The sequence below is a fragment of the Varanus komodoensis genome, unplaced genomic scaffold (assembly GCF_004798865.1).
Source record: "Varanus komodoensis strain SLA01 unplaced genomic scaffold, ASM479886v1 scaffold114, whole genome shotgun sequence".
Taxonomy (NCBI): domain Eukaryota; kingdom Metazoa; phylum Chordata; class Lepidosauria; order Squamata; family Varanidae; genus Varanus; species Varanus komodoensis.
Window position 1 is genome coordinate 841255 of NW_025335328.1, and position 20063 is coordinate 861317.

Consider the following 20063-nt stretch of genomic DNA (forward strand, 5'->3'; position numbering starts at 1 on the left):
CCCCCCCCCCCCCCGCATTTCACCTTTGGCAAAAAGGGAATGCCAGTCTTCGAATGCCCGGCTTTGCCTCTCCAGCCTCATGAGACCTCTGTCCCTTTTCTGTCTTCACCTCCGTGAACTCACTCTCGGTCCGTTTTCCTGGTGGTTGACGTCAAGATTGTCTTCCACCCATGCCCTGTGCCCCCCCCCCGCCTCATTTCCTCTGTCAGCTTGGCTTGAGCCGTTCAAGGTCTCTTTTCTCATCCTGGCCACTCAGACGCTGAGTCTCAGCCTTCCAGCCTTCCTCTTGCACTGCCAGTTCCACCCATGACTTTCCTGAGCCCCCCCCCACCATGTCCTCGAGTTCTGCTTCGTCATTGCTGGGGGAAGCTGTGCTGGCTTTGCGAGGTGAAGAGGGGTGTAATATAAGAGCTCTTTCTGCTGCCGCTGCCGCTGCTCTCCTCAGCTTTCCACCGAGGCGGCCTACTCTGCGTGCCAGAGACTGAACGCCAGGATTGCCCTGAATTTGCTTCAGACAGGCAGCCGGCCTCCTGCTTCTGTCCTGTAGATGTTGGACAGCGTGGGGGGCGGAACAGGCCCATGGGGAGTCCAGGGGGCCGAGCAGCGTCCAGCAGGCACCGCTCTCTGGAGCCAGCCTCCCATCTAGGTGCAGAGCCACGGCGCGGCAGTGCCAGGCGGAATGGCTCGACGGATTGATGGACGCTCCGGGGCAGGCATGGGGACTTCTGCATGAGTGAATTTCTGCCCAGTCTTACTTGCAGATACATTGGAAGCCACACTATAGAAAGGCTGTAGCCTTCAGAAGTCGGCGACTGGCAAAATCTGGGTTGAGAGGCTAACTGGCCAGGGGGACCAAGCTAATGGGAATGGAACCATCTGGCTAAGAGAGCACAAGGAAGGCCCAGGTGAAAATTAAGAAAGCTTTCATCGTTAAAGGCAACAGTTCCCTTCCGTTCCAGAAGCACCACTCAGCCTTCCAGAGCATGGTGATACATGATCACTATTATGCGATGCTCGTGCTATTAATATAATAGCATTACGATTACAAAGCCGCTTCCCGTCTTAAAAGCTTTATTCTCCAGGGTGGATACTGAACTTTCTACACATATCCAGCTTCAGCATGCTCGCTGTTCCACTTTCCGGCAGTTATTTAATATTCGCTGTATTATCAATAACAATCCAGCCCCTCACAGTTGTGGCATGAACTGAGTTCCCTGTTTTGAGTGTTTCTGGGGGTTGAACCTCTGCCTTGCGTTCTCTCCAAGGCATGCCCCTTGCTCAGCAGGAGCTGGGGGCCAGGTGCCATCTCTGCTTCCCCCAGCTCTGGGCAGGCTGGGGTGGCAGAAGGACCGCGGTGTGGGTGGCTTTACCTGCTTCTTGGGAGACCACCGTGGCCATGCAGTGTCGTCAAGACCGAGATTTTTTAAGGAGTTTGTGGACGAGGGTCTGCTTCCTGGAGAGAAGCCCACCTCCTGGGCAGTGGCTGGGGGTGTGTGTTTCACATAGATGCTAGGGTGGAGGGACAGTAAAAAATGAAAGGTGCAGCCTGGCAGCTGTCTAAGATTGCCAGAGACTAGACTTCTGTGCTTATTTGACCTCAGTGTATGCAATTTAAGAAAAGGTCTCTGGGCAGATCGCAGCAGCTCACAGAAGTGACAGGAGAGGGTATCATCCAGCACCACACGAAATGGGAAAGGTGGCAGATTTTGACGGCAGCATCCAGGTCAGTCTGTGTCGGGAAGGCATCTTTAGCTACTGCAGTCCCGAGCCGTGCCAAGCTTTGTAGGTTAGAACCGGCACCTGGAACTGGGCACTGAAGCACCCGGGCAGCCAACGCAAATGGGCTGGAATTGGTGTCAACCCGTTCAGACCTCCTGGTCCGGCTTATTAAGTCATGCTGCATCTGGCATGAGTGGCAACTTCTGAACAGTCTGCAGGGGCAGCCCCACATGACATGCATTGCAGTAGTCTATCTAGAGATCACCAGAGGATAGACGACCGAAGGCAGGCTGTCCCTGCACGAATGACAGGGCTCTGCAGAGGCTCTACAATTTTAGCAGTTTATTTTTGATCTCTTTCCAGTGACGAACAACATGAAACGTGCTGTTTTCAGAGCAGTTGAATGCTGAGAAAATAATGCAGGAGTTTTCTTACGTTAAATTTGAGTGACTCAATGAGAATGAATGCATATATACTGCATGTTTGTATACATTTTATGTGGAGCAAAACAGACTCCTGTTGTTAGGGGTGTTTATGCACAGACTTCAGAGGCAGCCCAGATATGCATGTATTTGTCTGTTCATAAAACATGCCTTTCCAAAACTGAAAGCTTCGTCAAACCCCCTCCCCTTTGTGTTGTTACAGCCGGCTGTTCGGCCTTCCAGTCCTTTAGCTGTCAGAAGGGCGGGAGAATCCATTTACACTGACCTTGCGTTAAGTTCCAAGGGATGGGTAGGAACAGAGCGAGTCAGAAGGGGCCTCCCAGGCCATTAGTCTGATCCCAGGTGGCTCCAGCCTGCCATATGCATGTCCACATGGTGGTGCTGCTGCTGGTATCATCATCATCATCATCATCATCATCATCATCATCATTCTCCTCCTCCTCCTCCTCCCTTTTTTCCTTTCAAGGAATTCAGGGCAGCTGACATATTCTCCTTTTCCTCCCAATCATAGAATACTCGCATCGGAAGGGGCCAAAGGCCATCAGGTCCAACCCCTTGCTGTTGCAGGGCACTACGTTACACCTTCCAAATCAGATGACTGCCCAAATGCTTTTTGAATTTCTCCAGTGAGGGCGAGCCCACACCTTCCCCAGGTGATAGGTTCCATTGTCGTACTGCTCTGACAGTGAGGAACTTCCTCCTGGTGTCTAGTCTAAATCTGGTTTCTTTTTTAACTCAAGTCCATCATTCCATGTCCTGCACTCTGGCGTGAACAAGGAGAGGCCTTGCCCTTGCCCTTGCTCTTTGTGGCAGCCTTTCAGGAACCCGTAGAATGCTGTCACATCCCCCTCTGTCTTCTCTTCTCAAGGCTAAGCATGCTCAGTTTTGCCTCCAGTCATCCGGAATCATCCTTGTTTCCCTCCTCTCTGTCCTTTCTAGCTTTTCTGTGTCCTTTTAAAACTTAGGTGTCCAGAACTGGACGCAGGACTCCAGGTGAGGCCTGACTAGTGCTCAGTAGAGTGGAACTGGTTTTTCATGTGTTTTGGAAGTAATGCTTCTGTTAATGCATCCCAAAATAGCATTTGCCCCTTTTGCTGCTGCATCACCTTGTTGGCTCATGTTTAGCTTTTTATCTACATCAACCACAAGATCCCTCCCATTTGCAAGTCTTTCCCATCTTGTAAAGATGCATTTGATTTCTTTTTCCTAAGTGGAAAACTTGGCGTTTGCCCCTATTGAATTTCATTCTGTGGCTCCCTACCCAGTGTTTTAACCTATCAAGATCACCCTATGTATTATCTCTGTCTTCCAGGGTATTTGCTGTTCCATCCAGCTTTGTGTCATTTGCAAATTCAATTATTTCTCTTTCTACTTCCTCATCTAAACTATTAATAAAAATGTTGCAGAGTTCTGATCCCAGGGCAGCACCTTGTGGCACCCCAGTTGCCATCTCTGCCTCCTTTGAGAGCGTGCCGTCGACGAGCGGTCTTCTGGGGCCACCTTTGCAGCCGATTGTGGATTCACCTGATAGCAGTTCTGTCGAGCCTGCATTTTGCTAGCTTGGCAGTCAGGATGTTGTGGGGCACGTCGTCCAAGGACTTTGCTAAAGTCGAGATAGATTATGCCTGCAGCATCCCTACAGTCCGTTGGGAGGTTACCCAGTCAAAGGAATGGAATTAGTCTGGCAGGGCCTGTTCTTGAGAAATCCGTGTTGGCTTCTAGTAATTACTGCATTGTCTTCAAGCTGTTTGCAGACTGTTTTATAAACTGCACTAAACTTTTTCACAGGGTTGATGTCAGACTTTTTCCTGTCTTGAAGTTAAGGACAACATTAGCCCTCCCCCAATCATCCGGCCCTTCCGGTCTTCCACGAATTCTCAGAGATGTTGGATAGTGGTTCTGAGAGTTCCTCTGCTAGCTCTTTTATAACTCTGGGATGAAGTTCATCAGACCCTGGAGATTTAACCCCATTTAGCCCAATTAGAAGCTCCTCGGCCTGTCTTTGGTTGCCATCCTGCGCCTTCAGCTTGTGCTGCACCTTCATCGGGTGACCCAAAGTGGGAACGGAGCATTTCTGCCCTTTCGTCGTCATCGGTTGTCAGTGTCCCGTCCACGGTGAGGAGCTGAACTGCCTCTTCTTTCTTCTGTTCTTTGCTCGGGACGTATTTGAAGAAGGCGCTGGTGTTGTGTGTAGCCTCAGTTCCTTCACTGCTTTAGCCTTCCTGACGGCACCCCTGCAGCTCCCTGCTACTCGCTTATATACTTCCTTTGTAACCGGGCCACCCTTCCGCCTCCTGTACATGTCCTTTTGTGTTCAGATTATCTCTTAACTTTTTGTGACGCCACGTGGGCTTCCTCTCTTGTCTGCTACTCTTCTTCCATGTTGGAATTGTTTGTACCTGTGCTCTGAGCATTTCTTTTTTAAACATATCCCACGCTTCTTGTGCTTCTTTCCCTTTAGAGTGGTTTGCCCTGGGACTTTTTTTTTTTTTTTATCATCACTCTGAATTCACTAAAGTTGGCTTTTTTGAAACCCAGGGTGCAAGTTTGGCTACATTTACTTTTAGCTTCCTCTATTATTGAGAATTCAAGTAAGACACGGTCACTTTCCCGCAGTGCTGTTGCTTTGTCCACTGTGTCTTCCCTTTTGGTTAGGATCAGATCGAGGAAAGTGGTACCTCTCGTTCCTACTTCTTTCTCCTGGAGGAAGTTGTCAGTGATACATGGTAGGAATCTCTTAGAGATTTGGCACGATTTGACTTCCAAAAGTTATCAGGAAAATCAGAATCCCCACCATGGTGACATTATGTCTTCTTGAAATCCTGGCAATTTGTCAAAAGTTTCATCTTTACCATCTCCTTGATTGGGTGGCCAATAATAGTCTCGGCTCCTTTTATTCCCTTTTCCATTTATATTAATCCCGACGCCCGCAATAGGAATACTGGCGTGTTCTTCCTGTATTTCTTCAGAGAGAGATGTATCTTTAACATAGAGTTCAACTTCACCTCCTTTTCTGTTACTTCTGTTCTTTGTGAACAGGTTACATCCTGCAGTCTTTGAATTCCTTTCGTAGGAGTTGTCCCACCAAGTTTCAGTTATGCCGATCAGGTCAGATCTGCCCTCATGTACTCAGAGTTCAGGTTCATGTTGCCAGTTTCCCAGACTTTGGGCATTGCTGTGTGGTCATCTAAGGCCGCATGATTTATGCCCTGACTTATTTCATACATTTTTTGAGAGACTGGTGTTTAGGCCCAGCAGTTCCACTGCTGCAGTACATAAGCCTTTGTTTGTTGATGTTGCATGTCTCCCTCTCCTGTAGAATTCAGTTTAAAGCCCTCCTGATAAGCTTCTTCTCACTGTGGCCAAGCACACCCTTTCCTTTTTCTGTGAGGTGCAGGCCATTGCTTGCCACCAGTCCGTCTTCCAAGAAGCTCAGCCCGTGGTTCCAGAATCCACATCTCTCACAGTTGTACCACCATTGAAGCCAGGAATTCGTGTGGAGTATTTTCCCTCCCCTGTCTTTTCCTCTTCTGAGAACTGGAAGGATTGGGGAAAAAACCGTCTGGGTCCCAATGTTCTTGATCTTCTTCCGTAAGGTGTTGAAGTCTGTTGTTATTTCCTCAAAGCTCTTGCTGGAGGTGTTGTTGGTTCCCACATGTATGAGAAGAAAGGGACGTGTGCCGGTGAGTGATATGTCCGTAGCTTGTATGAGCATTGATAGTCTGTTCTCCTCACAACAACCACCCTGTGAGGTCGGTTGGGCTGAGAGTCCATGCCTGGCCCGGAGCCACCCAGCAACCTCCATGGCCAGGTAGGGACTAGAACCCAGCTCTCTGGAGTCTCAGTCTTACACTCTTAACCACCACACTGTTGTTTTTGCCGCAAATTTTAATTGTCTCCTTCCACAAAGAAGTAGCCATTGAGCATTGCTGGGAAATGTAAATGAGAGAAAGGTTAGCTGTATTACACCTCCAATTTTTGGCTGATTCAGATAAACTCATTGAAAAGATGTGGCACTGAATGTACTTGAAACATTATGTTTTGGCAAATTAAGCATGACCTGAGTACCATTGCCCCTCTGAGACAGAGGCCAACAAAGTGATGCACCGCTGGGTAGAAGACGACACTCACCTGTCGTGCCGTTCTTGCTTATAGCCCTGGGCATCGTATGCATTCACCAGCTGCCTCGGGAAATACACAGTGTCAGCTGGCGTCGTTGCTCGTGCCCTGCAGTCTGGCACGACCGAAATGAGATCCTGGCCTTCCTCTCTGAGGCCGCCTTTCCAGTGTTTGCGGAGTGCTTTCCTCTCTCCTCCCAGTCTTCTCTTCTCGGGGCCAAACATGCCCAACTCTTCCGGTCCCTCCTTGCAGGGTTTTGTTGTTCTTGGTGGACTCTGGGCACCGCGCGTGTGGGCTCGGGGAGGATCCCCACGCTGATTGGCCCATAGGCACACCGAGCAGGAAGAGCGGGGCTCCCACCGAGGCCTCAGTTCTGCAGCTGCCATCGTGAGCACATCAGGAAGTTCCTGCTCTACTTACCCCACGGGCCCTGCGGGTCTTTCAACCATTCTCAGATCCCTGTCTTCTCCAGGTTTTTTCTCCTCCTCTGTCTCCTCCTGCTTGGAAGGGGAGGGGGGAGGGAAGAAAGAAAAGAAGAGAGAAAAGAGTAATTACTATTCCCATTATTCTTGCTGCCGTCTCCCTTTCCCACCATAGACTCCCCTGCCTGCCTTCCTTGGTAGACAAAATGGCACTGGAAGCCCCTTTCGGCAATTGTGCGGCTTGCGGCAGTAGACTGCGCCTCCTTTGCCTGGGAGAAGCCCCTGCTGTTGACCCCTGCTGCCACAGGCATTCACCAAACGGGCAAGGAATCATTGGACAAACACTCAAAGTTGGCCTTCGGAGTGGCCCAACCATCGGCTCGATGACATCTACTTCTAATCTGGACAAGCATCCGGATCCTCCCCCAGAGAAAGTACCCAAGATGGGGAAGTCTAAGAAGAAAGACAAAAAGAAGGAGGCTCCAAAAATGCCCAGAATCCCTGGATCATCCTCTTTTCCTTTAAAAATTGTTTTCATAAGAAAATAGAACAGAAAAAGAAAAGGGATACAAATACTGACCGAAAGCAGAGGGTCACCATTAGTTGGGAATCGTCAGGATGGAGGCCAGTGACAAGCGGGGTCCCCCAGGGCTCTGTCCTGGGGCTGAGCCTGTTTAATCTTTTCATCAATGACCTGGAAGAAGGGGTGAACAGTCTGCTGATCAAATTCACAGACGATACTAAAACTGGAGCAGTGGCCACGACTGAGGAGCAGGTACTCCAGATCCAAACGGATCTGGGCAGACTATGGAAGTGGGCAGAAGACAACAGGATGGCGTTCAATGTGGATAAGTGCAAGGTCTTGCACTTGGGGCATAGGAATGGGTGTCACAAGTACAGGTTAGGGGACAAGTGGCTGGAGAGCAGCACTTGTGAAAGAGACTTCAGGGTGTTGGTGACTGCAGGCTAAACATGACCCAGCAGTGCGATGCGGTGGCCAACAGGGCGAACGCCACCCTTGGTTGCATAGCCAGAAGCGGGGTTCTAGATCGAGAGGTATTACTACCACTCTACACGACTCTGGTGCGCCCGCAACTGGAGTACTGTGCTCAGTTTAGGGTCCCTCGTTACAGGAAGGATATAGCCAGGTTGGAGTCAGTGCAGCGAAGGGCCACAAGGTTGGTGGCCGGTTTGCAGGGGGTGCCGTATGAGGCGAGACTGAGGGAACAGGGTCTCTTCAGCCTGGAGGAGACTCAGAGGGGATCTGTTGGCGACATGCAGGTATGTGAGGGGGTGTCACACGGAGGTGGGTAGAGACCTGTTCTCCCCTGCAGAGGAAGGCAGGACGCGCTCCAACAGAGCCAAGCTCAGGGAGCCAAGGTTTCATTTGTATGCCAGGAGGCACTTCTGATGGTTAGGACCCCGAGGGGGTGGAATGGGCTTCCAGGGGGGTGGTTGAGGCCCCATCGGGGAGCGTGTTCAAGAGTAGGCTGGACGTCCACATGGTGGGCATGTTCTGATCAGAGCTGGCTGGAGCTGGGGGTCAGACTAGATGGCCTGGGAGGTATCTTCGGCTCGCCCTGTTTCTGTGTTTCTAAATATTACATATGATCACAAAATGAAAAATCAGAAAATGTCAGTAATTGTTATCTCTTCTATATTCAGTTAAATTAATTAGTATTTAATTGAAACTTATAGAGCAATTCTAATTTATAATTCTTAATGCTGACTTATTTTCCATTCTTTTTAAATGGATTTTAAATAACAGCAAAGCATTTGTATCAAAATTATAATTCACCAATGATATTTTTACGAGCTCTGTTAAGTAAATTTTATATAATAAGCTTTCCATTTATTATTAATCTTCAGCTGGTCTATTCATGCAGCTAGTTAGTTTTGCCCTCACTGCATATTCAGCTAACTTGTTTTTCCAGGTTTCTTGGGTGGTTTTCTGGTTTCCATTTTGATGGTATTATAACTCTTGCTGCCCTTATTTTATTTTTTTCTTTGATTCTATTTTTAAGTTTGTATGCAGCCTACTAATCCATATGGATTCTCTAGGTGGCTTTTCATATATTTAAATAACTCTACCATATTCTGGAACAGAGTTTCTGGTACCTTACACAGTAGCATATTCCAAGCGTTCATAGGGAAGTTAATTTTCAAATTTTTCTGTATTTCTGCCTGCATTTCTTACCAAAAAATTTAAACTTTATTACATGTCCACCACATATGGCAAAAAGCCCCATCCTCTTGTTTGCATTTCCAGCACATTCCATTATAATGCTCACTTGTTTTCTCAATATCTTTTGATATAATACGTTGTTGTTGTTAGTGGCAAAGTCGTGTCTGACCCATCGCGACCCCATGGACAACACTCCTCCAGGCCCCCCTGTCCTCCACCATCCCCCAGAGTCCACCTGAGCCCACGCCGACTGCCCCAGTGACCCCATCCAGCCCCCTCATCCTCTGCCGTCCCCTTCTCCTTTTGCCCTCAATCGTTCCCAACATCAGGCTCTTCTCCAGGGAGTCCTTCCTCCTCGTTAGGTGGCCAAAGTATTTGAGCTTCATCTTCAGCATCTGGCCTTCTAAAGAGCAGTCAGCGCTGATCTCCTCTAGGACTGACCGGTTTGATCGCCTTGCGGTCCAAGGGACTCGCAGGAGTCTCCTCCAGCACCACAATCCAAAGGCCTCAATCCTTCGGCGCTCAGCCTTCCTTAGGGTCCAGCTTTCACAGCCATACATTGCAACTGGGAAAACCATAGCCTTAACTATACGCACTTTTGTCGGCAGGGTGATGTCTCTGCTTTTTAGTATGCTATCTAGATTTGCCATAGCTTTCCTCCCCAGGAGCAAGCGTCTTTTAATTTCTTGGCTGCAGTCCCCGTCTGCGGTGATCTTGGAGCCCAGGAAAATAAAATCTGTCACTACCTCCATTTCTTCCCCAACTATTTGCCAGGAAGTGAGAGGACCAGATGCCATGATCTTAGTTTTCTTGATGTTGAGTTTCAAGCCAACTTGATATACCAACAAAAAAAATCCTATACCAGTTTTCTCTTAGTGCTTGACTAGCTATGAATTTTATATCATTTGGCCACAAAATTTCCCATTGACAGAGAGATATCTCATCCAGAAAACTCTGCATCCAACTTACACATATTTCAGATTGTTCAGTTTTGGTATCATATTGGAGTATTTGCTTATAAATTTGTTCTCATAAGTGATCTTTCTACAGTGGAACCAACTTTTCAAGTTCTGTCAGGTTTTTTATAATGCCTTCCCTGTTCAGTCCCTGGATCATCCTTGTTCCCTTCCTCTGAACCCTTGTCAGATTTTTTCAGCATCTTTCTTCAACTGTGATGCCCAGAACTGGGCACCAGACCCCAGATGAGGCCTACCTTATATATTGGCATATAAGCCAGCTCTTGAAAGCGAAAATAGGAAATCAGAATTTGGGGATCATCTTATATGCCCAACATATAAAAACAGCCCAATATACTGACATTGCCTTTTACATGAGTCCCCTTCTACACCAATATATGCAAGTATTTTTCTGAAATTCACTTCCTGGTTATCTGTTCCACATGTTATTACCATATGTATTGGTATAGAAGATGACCCCTGAAACCGAAAATACTGAAGCAAAAAATGGAGGTTATCTTAAACACCTGACATATGACAAGCACCAGAAAAACAGTCCAAAATATTCACCTCGTTTTATATGCAAGTCACTTTATATGGCAGGATAGACGGGAATCAGTGCTGAGCAGAGGGGAGCTAGTGCTTCACTCGTCTTGGAAGTGGTCCTTGTAACACTGCAGCCCCAGATGGCACCTGCTTTTTTGCTGTTAACTCACACGCAGTCTGAGACTTGGAATCGTATTTGGGGGTTTTCCGCCAGAGAGAGGGATTGTGACCTGAAGGTGGATGACCTTGAACTGGCCCCTTTGTCACGAGCCGGTCACCGCCTGTTGGGATTTAGACTGATGGCAAGTTTTCCCCCCTGCAAGGGTGGGGGCCCTGTTAAAATTGCCCCCTCCTGCGGCCCGATGGGTCTGGAGGGCTTCCAGTGGGTCCAGGTTTTCCAGCTGATACGGCCGGCAGGCCTGCTGCATCCCTGGTGGAACTCTGGGGTGCAGGGATCGCCCCGCCATTGACACACTCGCCCCGGGCCCCCCTGTGTCTCGGAGCCTGGGTGGCTCCCTGGCGTGCCCCGGGGCTGATGGAACAGAGCGGGAATGGCCTGAGCCAGAAGGCCGCTGGCCCGGCCCCAGGCACGCCTGGATGCGGCTGGTGGTCTGGATCCCCTCCCGCCCGAGGACAGGATGGGCCCTGACCTGCACGCAGCCTTGGCCAGCCTGTATGCTGGCCTGTGCCAGGAGTGAGTTGCCTTTTCCGGATCTTTCTATGGCTTCTAATCCCATGGAATGGAATCCCTCTGGAGAGGCTGTTTGCGCTGGGGATGCGGGGGCACCGCATCGCCGTGGGTCCACTCCTGCCTGGACAGCTGGCTCCAGAAGGTGGCGCTTGCTCTGACACTGCACTGCGAGACGTGCCGCGCTCCCTCGTGGACTCCTCCGTGGGGTCCTTAAGGGGTCACTCTTGCCCCTCCGTACCATCCACCTTCTACATGAAGCCACTGCATGGGACCAGCCAGAGTTCTTTGAGTGCTTCGCCAGAGCTGATGACGCTTGGCTCTCTTTCTTCTTTTCTCCTTCATCAGGTGAGGCTGCGATTGCGCTGAACTGGTGCTTAGCTGCATCACTGGACCAGATGGGAATAATTCAGCCTGTTTTGGAGGGAGTAATGGTTCCTTTGAAAGAGCAGGGTTAACACAGAAACATAGAAATGGAGTGAGCCAGAGGGGGTCTCCGGGGCCATCTAGTCTGACCCCGACTCCAGCCGGCTCCGCTCACGACATGCCCACCATGTGCACGTCCAGCCTGTCCTTGAACACCCTCCCCGATGGGGCCTCAGCCACCTCCCGGGGAAGCCCATTCCGCACCCTCGGGGTCCTGACTGTCAGTTAAACTTCACGAACCCTTAAAATTTTCTCCAACGAACCTAAAGGCACAACAATGGATTGCAACACATTTTACATCACAAACCAGGAGGGGTAAAGCGAAGGCGCCAGGCAAGCCTCTGCGGAGCTGGTGCCGGAGTCAGCGTGTCACTAGTGGAAGGGCCCACTCTTTGTGCCCCCTTTTTCTTGAGGAGGGGGCTCCTTGAGAGGGACCGCCAGAGATGATCTACGGGCTGAATGGGCATACATGGGCAGGGGCGCTCCTTCGGAGCCCTGGCCCCCAAGCCATTCGGGGCCTTAGACACTCATGGTGGTGCCTTGAACCGGGCCTGGTTTTCAGTTGGCAACCAGTGGAGATGACAGAGGATTAGCATTGCAGGATCTCGTCTGCCCGTCCTTGTCAGCGGCCTCGCTGCTCGATTCTGGACCAGAGGAAGTTTCCGAACCGTCTTCAGAGGCAGTCCAGTGTAGAGAGCATGGCAGGAAACATAGAAACAGAGCGAGTCAGGAGGTGTCTCCCGGGCCGTCTAGTCTGACCCCAGCTCCAGCAAGCTCCGCTCACGACATGCCCACCATGGGCACGTCCAGCCTATCCTTGAACAGCCTCACTGATGGGGCCTCAGCCACCTCCTGTGGAAGCCCATTCCACATCCTGGGGGTCCTGACTGTCAGGAAGAAGCCAGAGGAGAGGTTGCCAGTGCTTGAGCAGCCCTCCAGATGGGGTCGTGGCAAGTAGATCAGCCTCGGCTGATGAAAAGGGCCCCTGGGCAGCAAATGCTCCTGCAATCCCTGCGATGATTTGGGATCCAGGAGTCCCCCAGACGACGAACCTTGCCCTTTACAGGAGAGGCCAGGCAATCCTGCCCGGGGCAGCTGTGATGTCCCTTCGCAACAAAGCATCCCTTCGCCTACACCCTCCAGTCCATTGCCAGGCCCAGACCGTGGTTCAGAAGATGCCTTGCCTCACCTGCGTCAGATGAAGAAGGAAGGTAGAGCTGGGGGCCATCAGCGTACTGATGACATCTCTCCCCAAAGTACAGGGGATAAGGCAGAGGCCGTAAATGCCACGGCGCAGAGCGATGGCCCCCCAGCACCGCCTTCCGAAATCAGCCTGGTCAAGTGGGAGCAGAACCACTGCAAAGCGCTGCCTCTGACTCCCAGCCCAGTCAGCCTGTCCAGAGGGACACCGTGGTTGATAGGACTGAAAGCCTCCGAGAGATCCAGGAGAACCAACAGGGTCATGTCTCTCCTGGCAAAAGTGATCCCAGTTGGTGACCAAGGGTTCCCAGCCCAGGCCTGGGCCCTGATGGCAATGGATCAGGACGGGCTGTTCCACCCAAGCGTGCCTGGAGGTGCCCAGCACCTGCTCAAACGCCTTGCCCCAAAAGGAGATGTCAGGGACCGGTCAGTGGTTATGAATGGCTTCTGGCGCCAGGTTGGCCTTTTTCAGGAGTGGTCTGATCACAGCCTCTTCCCGTGACGCTGGGGCCGCTCCTCCTCTCCCTGAGGTGGCCGCAGCCTCTTGGACCCAGAGGCGCAGCCCCTCTTTACTTTGCGTGACCGGCCAGGATGGGCGGGGGTCACACATACGGGTGGGCCGAACCAGTCCAAGCAGCTTGTCCGCATCCTCGGGCCTCAGTAACTGAAACCCATCGGTGCCCTGGATGTCTCTGACCGAGAAGATGCACTGACTTGGTGTCGGATCCGGGTGACTTTGCCCTCCAAGAGCGGTGCGTGCAGATCCACCGAGGGTGCCACGATTTCCTTCCCTGGGCCAGTTTGGAAAAGGCTGGGAGCCACTTGGAACGGCTCCGCTGGGCGGCCCTGAGAGGACGTGATGCTGGCAGAAAAGGATGATCTCCTTGCCGCCCTCACCGGCACAGTGGAGGCTTGCTGAGGAGCGCTGCCATGTTCAGTCAGACTCATCGGGGGGTTTTCTCCACCTGGTCTTCCCTCCCATGCCATCTCCTCGGTTCTGGTGTGTACAAGGGAGCTCCACGCAGGGAAGAGGATGCTCGGTGTGGAGGTGTCGGCCCCCTGGGCCATCTCTGTTCCACAGAGGGACTGGGGCACCCCGGGGCCCTTTGGGGAGCCATCCGGATCCCTCAGTCTCTGGGGTGGACCATCCAAATAGGTCTCGCTACCTTGTAGGGGAGAAAAGAAGCCAAAATCCTAACGTGGTCTGACCATGACAAAAGCGTCAACGTTAACTCCTCCACGCCCAGGTCACCCCCTCCCTGTTCAGTTGAGAAAGCTAGTCAGGAGTGTGACCTTGAAATGCGTTGGGCCAGTGGCGTTGGGCCCCGGGGCTGCTCCAGATAAAGCAGCCTCACTTGGCATGGAGATCGAGCCCCCCAGAGCCACCTTCTGGGCGTGCTCGGCATCAGGCCCAAGGCCGCCTCCGCCAGCTCAGGCAGGGAGGCTGGTGGGCGGCAGGCAGCAGAATCCCTCATCTGTCTTGGTAGCTCAGCACAAGCTGCGAGCGCTCGGTGTCCGCCCTGGGCCCTCCCCCTGCTCGTAATCCCCGGAGCCCTCTGATAATGCAGCTGGAAGCAGAGCGGGAGTGCCAGCTCAGGAGTTGTGAAGTGGGCCGTCTCACTCCTGCGAGCCGGAATAAAGGCCTCGCCCGCACTGAATGGGTGCCAGGCAGGCGATCAGGAGGGTGGGCCTCCGGGGCTCAAGGTGGAGTCTGTCCCGGGAGTCCCTCCTCCTCCGCAGCGCAGGTGCAAGCCATGTCTCTCCCCACAGACCGCCTCCTGTTCTGGGGATCGGGGAGCGGATGCCTGTGCCCTTTGCCTGCGTCTCGAAGGAAGTGGGCTGCCCCCTTGGAAAGCTGTGAAAGTTCGGCCCTCTTGTACTTTGAGTGTGTGGGGCTCGGTGGGAGGTGGGAGCCCGTCCACCAGCACCCCCAGCATGGAGGTGCGGGGCCAGTGAAAGGACGGGCTTGTTCCCACAGTGATGCGCAGTAGTGCAGCCACCGAAGACACTGTCTCGGGGTGCGGCAGTGGCTCCCCCCTGGGTCGCTGCAAACGTGCAGCGGGAGGAGAATGCGGATTTCAGCAGCTGTTCGTCTGAGGGCTGCGTGGCCCCCGGTGCTCGTGGCCGCCTCGCGCCAGTTGCCGGGTGACCGGAGGTGTGCCGAAGCCCTGCCGGGGGGCTCCCAGGCAGCACCTGGCTGGCCGTGGTGGGACCAGAACCCCTGGCGAGGAGATAATCCTCCGGCCCAATCCAGCAGGGTCCTTGTGCTGCTGTGGCACGCACGTGGCGCTTGGGCCGCTTAGTGCCTCTCCCCGAGAGCAGTCACGTGGCCTTGACGTGACGCGAGCCCCGTCCTGGCCACTTCGTAGCCACCCTTCGTGGCCAGGCTCCGCCTGAAGCTTTGCACGACGGCTGGATGTTTTTCTGCTTGCCTCCCCAGGGACACCGCAGGGCAGGAACGATTTCACACCATCACCACCTCCTACTACAGAGGCGCGATGGGAATCATGCTAGTATACGACATCACCAATGCCAAAAGCTTTGAAAACATCAGCAAATGGCTGAGAAACATTGATGAGGTGAGCACGGGGCGGGGAGGACTTTGCGCTGGGCCGTCAGGGCCGTGGAACCGAAAACGGCTCTTCAGGCCAAGCGAGGTGGTTGGGCCTCTGCAGAAGGCAGGGCCCCTCGTTCCCACAGCCTCGACGCTCAGCGCTTCTGTTCTAAGATCTGTGGAATCTCTCCTCTGACAACCACGGAAGGTGCTTCTTCAGTCTCCAGAGGCGCCCTGGTGCATCGCCAAACTGCCTCCATTCATTTAAGCACCAGCGACGTTCTTAATCTGCTTTCCTGTTACCTGTTCCGCTTTTAGTAGAGTGTTGGAGTTCACGGCCACTGTTTCCTGCACCTTCCCTGGCCAGGGGCCCGGCGTGCTTCTCCTGCATCACGTTGATTAATGCCAAGCCCAGGCATCGGCTCTCAGCCCTCTTGCCCTCTTCTTCATAAGGCTCATCGCCGAAAGATGCATGCCTTGGCAAGGTGGGACGGAGGCATCTGGGCTACCAGGCACCCTTGGAACAGCAGAAAGCAAACTCAGGCCACGACAGCAGTTTAGAAAAGATTTGCCCCGTCCATAAAGCACCTTCCCTTCGCAGGCAGCAGCCATTTTTTCTTCCCTGATTTCAAGTTGCCCGTTTAAGCAGCGCTGCTGCGTTCCTGCACGCGCCGCGGTGGGTGGCACGGCTGGCTGGCTGGCTGGCTGCCGGGAGGAACGCCTGCAGTCCTGTGTGGAAACGTAAAGCGCTGTCCTTGCTCCTGCTCTAGCACGCCAATGAAGATGTGGAGAGGATGCTCCTAGGAAACAAGTGCGACATGGACGACAAGCGGGTGGTGCCCAAAACAAAAGGCGAGCAGGTGAGTGCCCGTCCCGCAGGGGCTGCCCCGGGGCGGCCTGGGAGCACCGCCCTGCGGGGGCGGCCCCCGCGTGGCCGGAAGGCGTGCCGCGGCCGTTCGCTGCCCAGGGGCGTTGCTTCAGGCTTGGGCTGAGGCCCGGGAGGCTGCAGGTAGCCGGCCCGCAGCCGGGCACGTCCTTTGGCCCAGTGGCTGCCTGCCCCAGCCTGGCAGGCGTTTGGTTTGCGGAACTGCAGCCTCGCTCTGCCCAAAAGTAAACAGCACGCCCAGCTCTTTAAATGATGGAATGTTCTTCCTTGAGTTGACCTCTTTGTTGCTTGCGTTGATACGGCACCGGCACCGGGCAGGCCCGGAAGCTCTCCCCTCCCGCTTTTGCGGGGTTGCTGTTGAGCCGTTCTGCAGAGCGTGAGTGTGCGCCTGCCTTCCTCCCGCACGTGTGCCCGCGAGAGGGTTCCCCACGCATGGGGGAACGGCATCGGCCCGCAACTGGTGTTTGAATTGAGGTGGCTTCAGAACGTTTCAGGGTGTCCGGTGCATTCATTCTGCTGAATCACGGTGCTGTAGGCAACCCGCTTGCGGGGCCCCGGTGCTGAGGCTTCCCTGCTGCCTTCCTGGGGCGACCTGAGCCAGATGCCCGGTGCCAAGGCGCAGCCGTCGCTGGGCACGCTCGCCAACCTAACAGACCTCCTTTTCTTGACCTAGATTGCGAGGGAGCACGGCATCAGGTTCTTCGAAACTAGCGCAAAAGCAAATATAAACATTGAGAAGGCATTCCTCACGTTAGCAGAAGACATTCTCCGAAAGGTAATGGCTCTGTGGGTCGCGGCGCAGGACGTGGGGTTGCGGGAGGAGCAGTTGCACTGAGTGACGCGGCCGAGTGACCTGCAGTGTGCAACACACACGTGCCCCAGCGTCTCACAACTGCCTGTCGGCTGCTCCCCAATGCCCCCCCCCCCCGCATCCACTCGGATGCCGGAGAGGCAAAGCCCCATCAAACCGCGGGAGAACGCCAAGCGGCCGGGACCCCAGCAGAGCCCGGAGCAGCTTGGCCGGTGCACCCCAGCCTGCCGCAGGCCCTGGCGTGCCTGGGGCGAAGGAGAGGCTCGACCTGGTGTGCTCTTTAACGAGCCAGAGCCAGTGTGGCCTCGGGCGCCATCCAGGCGGCGGTAGGTGCCTTCCCGTTGACCCGGGGCATGTCAAGGCGCAGAGGGCCCGGCTCTCGGAGCCGCACTCGCGGGCAGACACGTCCTGCTGCGGCGGTGCGGCTGGGTCGGGGGCGTGACCTCCTGGGCAGCCAGCAGTGGTCCGCCTCGCGCAGCGAGCGTGAGGGGCACTCCCCGCCCCAGGTCACTGCGGCACGCCCAGGTCCCAGGGGTCCTCCATGGCCAGCTGCCGCCCTCAGGGGTGCTTCCCCGGGCCAGCGCCTCCCGGAGATGCCCTCGGGGCGTGGCCTGCCTCTCGGGGAGGCGTGCCTGACAGAGGCGCCCCCCCCCCCCGGTCGCCGTGTCCGCTCGGTCCTGGGCCCGGCGCTGGATGCGGCTCACCTCCTGTGCGCCTTCTTTGTTTCAGACCCCTGTGAAAGAGCCCAACAGTGAAAATGTAGATATCAGCAGTGGGGCCGGCGTCGCGGGCTGGAAGAGCAAGTGCTGCTGAGGGGGGGCCACAGGCGCCCCCCTCCCTCCTCTTCCTGCTGCGGAAAAAACCACTCTGCCCATTTTTAACCTTGAATTTTTTTGTTCCTCATCTTAACACGGCTCCACCTTTCCTCGTTCTCTTAGGGAGACCTTGCTGACTATAATTTTCTCGAAACAAACTGTATTAAAATCATGTCTGACTTTATTTTTAATGTACCTGCTCACCTGAACTCCACCACGTTCTTGTCGTATTATAGCCCAGTCTTAACATTAAAATTTAGAGCAACCATTTCAGCTCCAGACTGCAAACTGTACGAGAATAAAACCTAGCATTAACAGTTTCTTTTGTACAACGGTGGGGTTTTGTTATGATTCTGTGCTTAAATCACCATATTTGCATCAGCAAAAATTCATTCGCCTTGAGTATGTAAATGGGGTTATTTTGTCCTGTGCCTTATGTGGAAAGGAACTTTGGTTCTCCCTTTCTCCCTCCTCCTCCTCCTCCTCCTCCCTTTCCTTCTTTCTGTTCTGGTGGAGGCAGGCCAGGCCATCGGATCGCCTGCGCTGACTCGGCCGCGGCTGACGTAGCGAGCGGAGGGCGAAGGGGCCTGGGCAGGTGCGCTGCGCTGCGCTGCCCGCCCTCGGTCCCGTGTCCCGGGGGCTTCAGTGCTGACCGGCTCCTGCCGCCATTTTCTTTCTCTAGCAATCCCCCCTTTCTCGCCTGCATGCCAGCTTTAATTTTTTTTATGGTGTGATGTGTTAAGAGAAGGCAAGACGGTATGTTTGCCAAATTTAAATTTCAAAGCACTGATCATGGATCTAGCTTTCTGAGGTGAAATGTGAAGTATCTACTAACCTTTGTCTAGCGAACATCAGGCCGACTACTTCCCCCTCCCCCCGCATAGTTACTGAGGTTTATGATAGGGAAGAGTTAATTGCATGCACTCGTTTTCGATAGAGGATGGTGTGGCTGTCGTCTCTCTGTGTGTATGACTGTGCCACGCGGCTCCCAAATCTGCAGCCATGAATAGAATTTGGTTTTCTTTGCTGCTCCAGGCAGGTGACTCAGTAGCCTAGGAAATATTTAAAGTTGGGTGGGGGGGGAGAGGGCAGGTGAGTCGAGTGGTCACACCCCCAGAACCCGCTCCTGCTGTGTTGCATTCTTCACAATAAAACTCCCTTGTCTACAAGCCTGGGCAATTGTAACTTCTTTCCACCGATACTGAAGAACGGCCAGCAAAACACCATTTGCTGCAGGACTGCGCAAGCGGCCCGGCCTCGTGGGGACGGCGGCACTCGCGTCTCCGCGGGGCCGCTGCGCTCGAAGGGCCGTCGGGACACTGTCTCGGGACGGCGGAAGGGCCCCCGCTTCTGGAAGAGCAGCGTCGGGCGGAGGGCGAACCCCCTTGGGTTTCCCTCTCCGGGGGCTCGTGCAGCCGTGTGTCCTGCAGGCCCCTCTGCTCTGCCCTGCCCTCCCCTCCCCTCCCGTGGACCCCCAGACGGCGACGGACGCTTGGCACGTGCTCTTAGGAAGGGAGCTCGCCGGTGGGCTCCACCAGCCCTCGATGCTGACTTTGATCCTAAGAGAACGAGAGTGTCGGATTCCCGCCTTGATCGGCGCTCCTGTGTCGCGACTCCTCCCTCCTCCGGTGGGCAGCCTGCCTCTCCCGGTGCTTGTTAACCTTTCTCAGCTGAGTGGCTGGTGAAGCAAAGACGGAAGCCCAGCGACTTGAAGGGACGAATCGGTGCAGGTTCGTTCCTCGCACTTCGGTGTACTGATTAGTGTTGTAAATAGAAATGGCTGCGTTTTCAGATCTGCACTTTCTAACATTATCAAAAAGGGAATATGGAGTATGCATCGGATTTTTTGTATAATCTTGTTTAAACGTGCGCTTTTTATTTGCTTCCCGGGCGTGGCCCTCCTGTACAAGTCTCTCTAAGATCCTTTGTAAAAGCTGTGTTCATTAAGCACCAAACAGTGAAATACGCCACAGTCCACTCTCTGGTACTACTAGCTACTTAACAAGTTAAATAAACTGAAATATTTCTAGCTGGTCTAGTTTTGTTGATGTTGAAAGCACATGTTGGGTTTGACTCCTTTTCAGAGCCCCTTTCATCTTCTCTTCGAAGGGGCGTGGAGGCTGGGGGCCCCTCCACTTCGCATCAAGGGGCCCGTGGACTGGAGCAGGCAGCTTGGCAAGCTCGCCTTTCGAGAGGCCCCTGGGCGGCGCAGCCGGCAGGCTCCCAGCTGCAAGGCTGGCTCTGCCCCCACTCCCCGCGCGTGGCCTGTGCTGCTGCCACGGTGCCGTATTCC

General features: G+C 53.7%; 1 protein-coding gene across 1 annotated transcript in view; it reads left to right on the forward strand.

Annotated features, from left to right (window-relative positions):
- Positions 1-19799, forward strand: part of RAB10 (RAB10, member RAS oncogene family) — a gene marked incomplete at its 5' end in the record, with an annotated part of 48226 nt that extends 28427 nt beyond the window's left edge. The window contains 4 exons of the mRNA XM_044421068.1: positions 15145-15283; positions 16029-16118; positions 16818-16919; positions 17685-19799. Coding sequence (XP_044277003.1) covers positions 15145-15283; positions 16029-16118; positions 16818-16919; positions 17685-17768 — 415 coding nt within the window. The remainder of the gene's footprint in view (positions 1-15144; positions 15284-16028; positions 16119-16817; positions 16920-17684) is intronic.
- Positions 19800-20063: the final 264 nt, after the last annotated feature.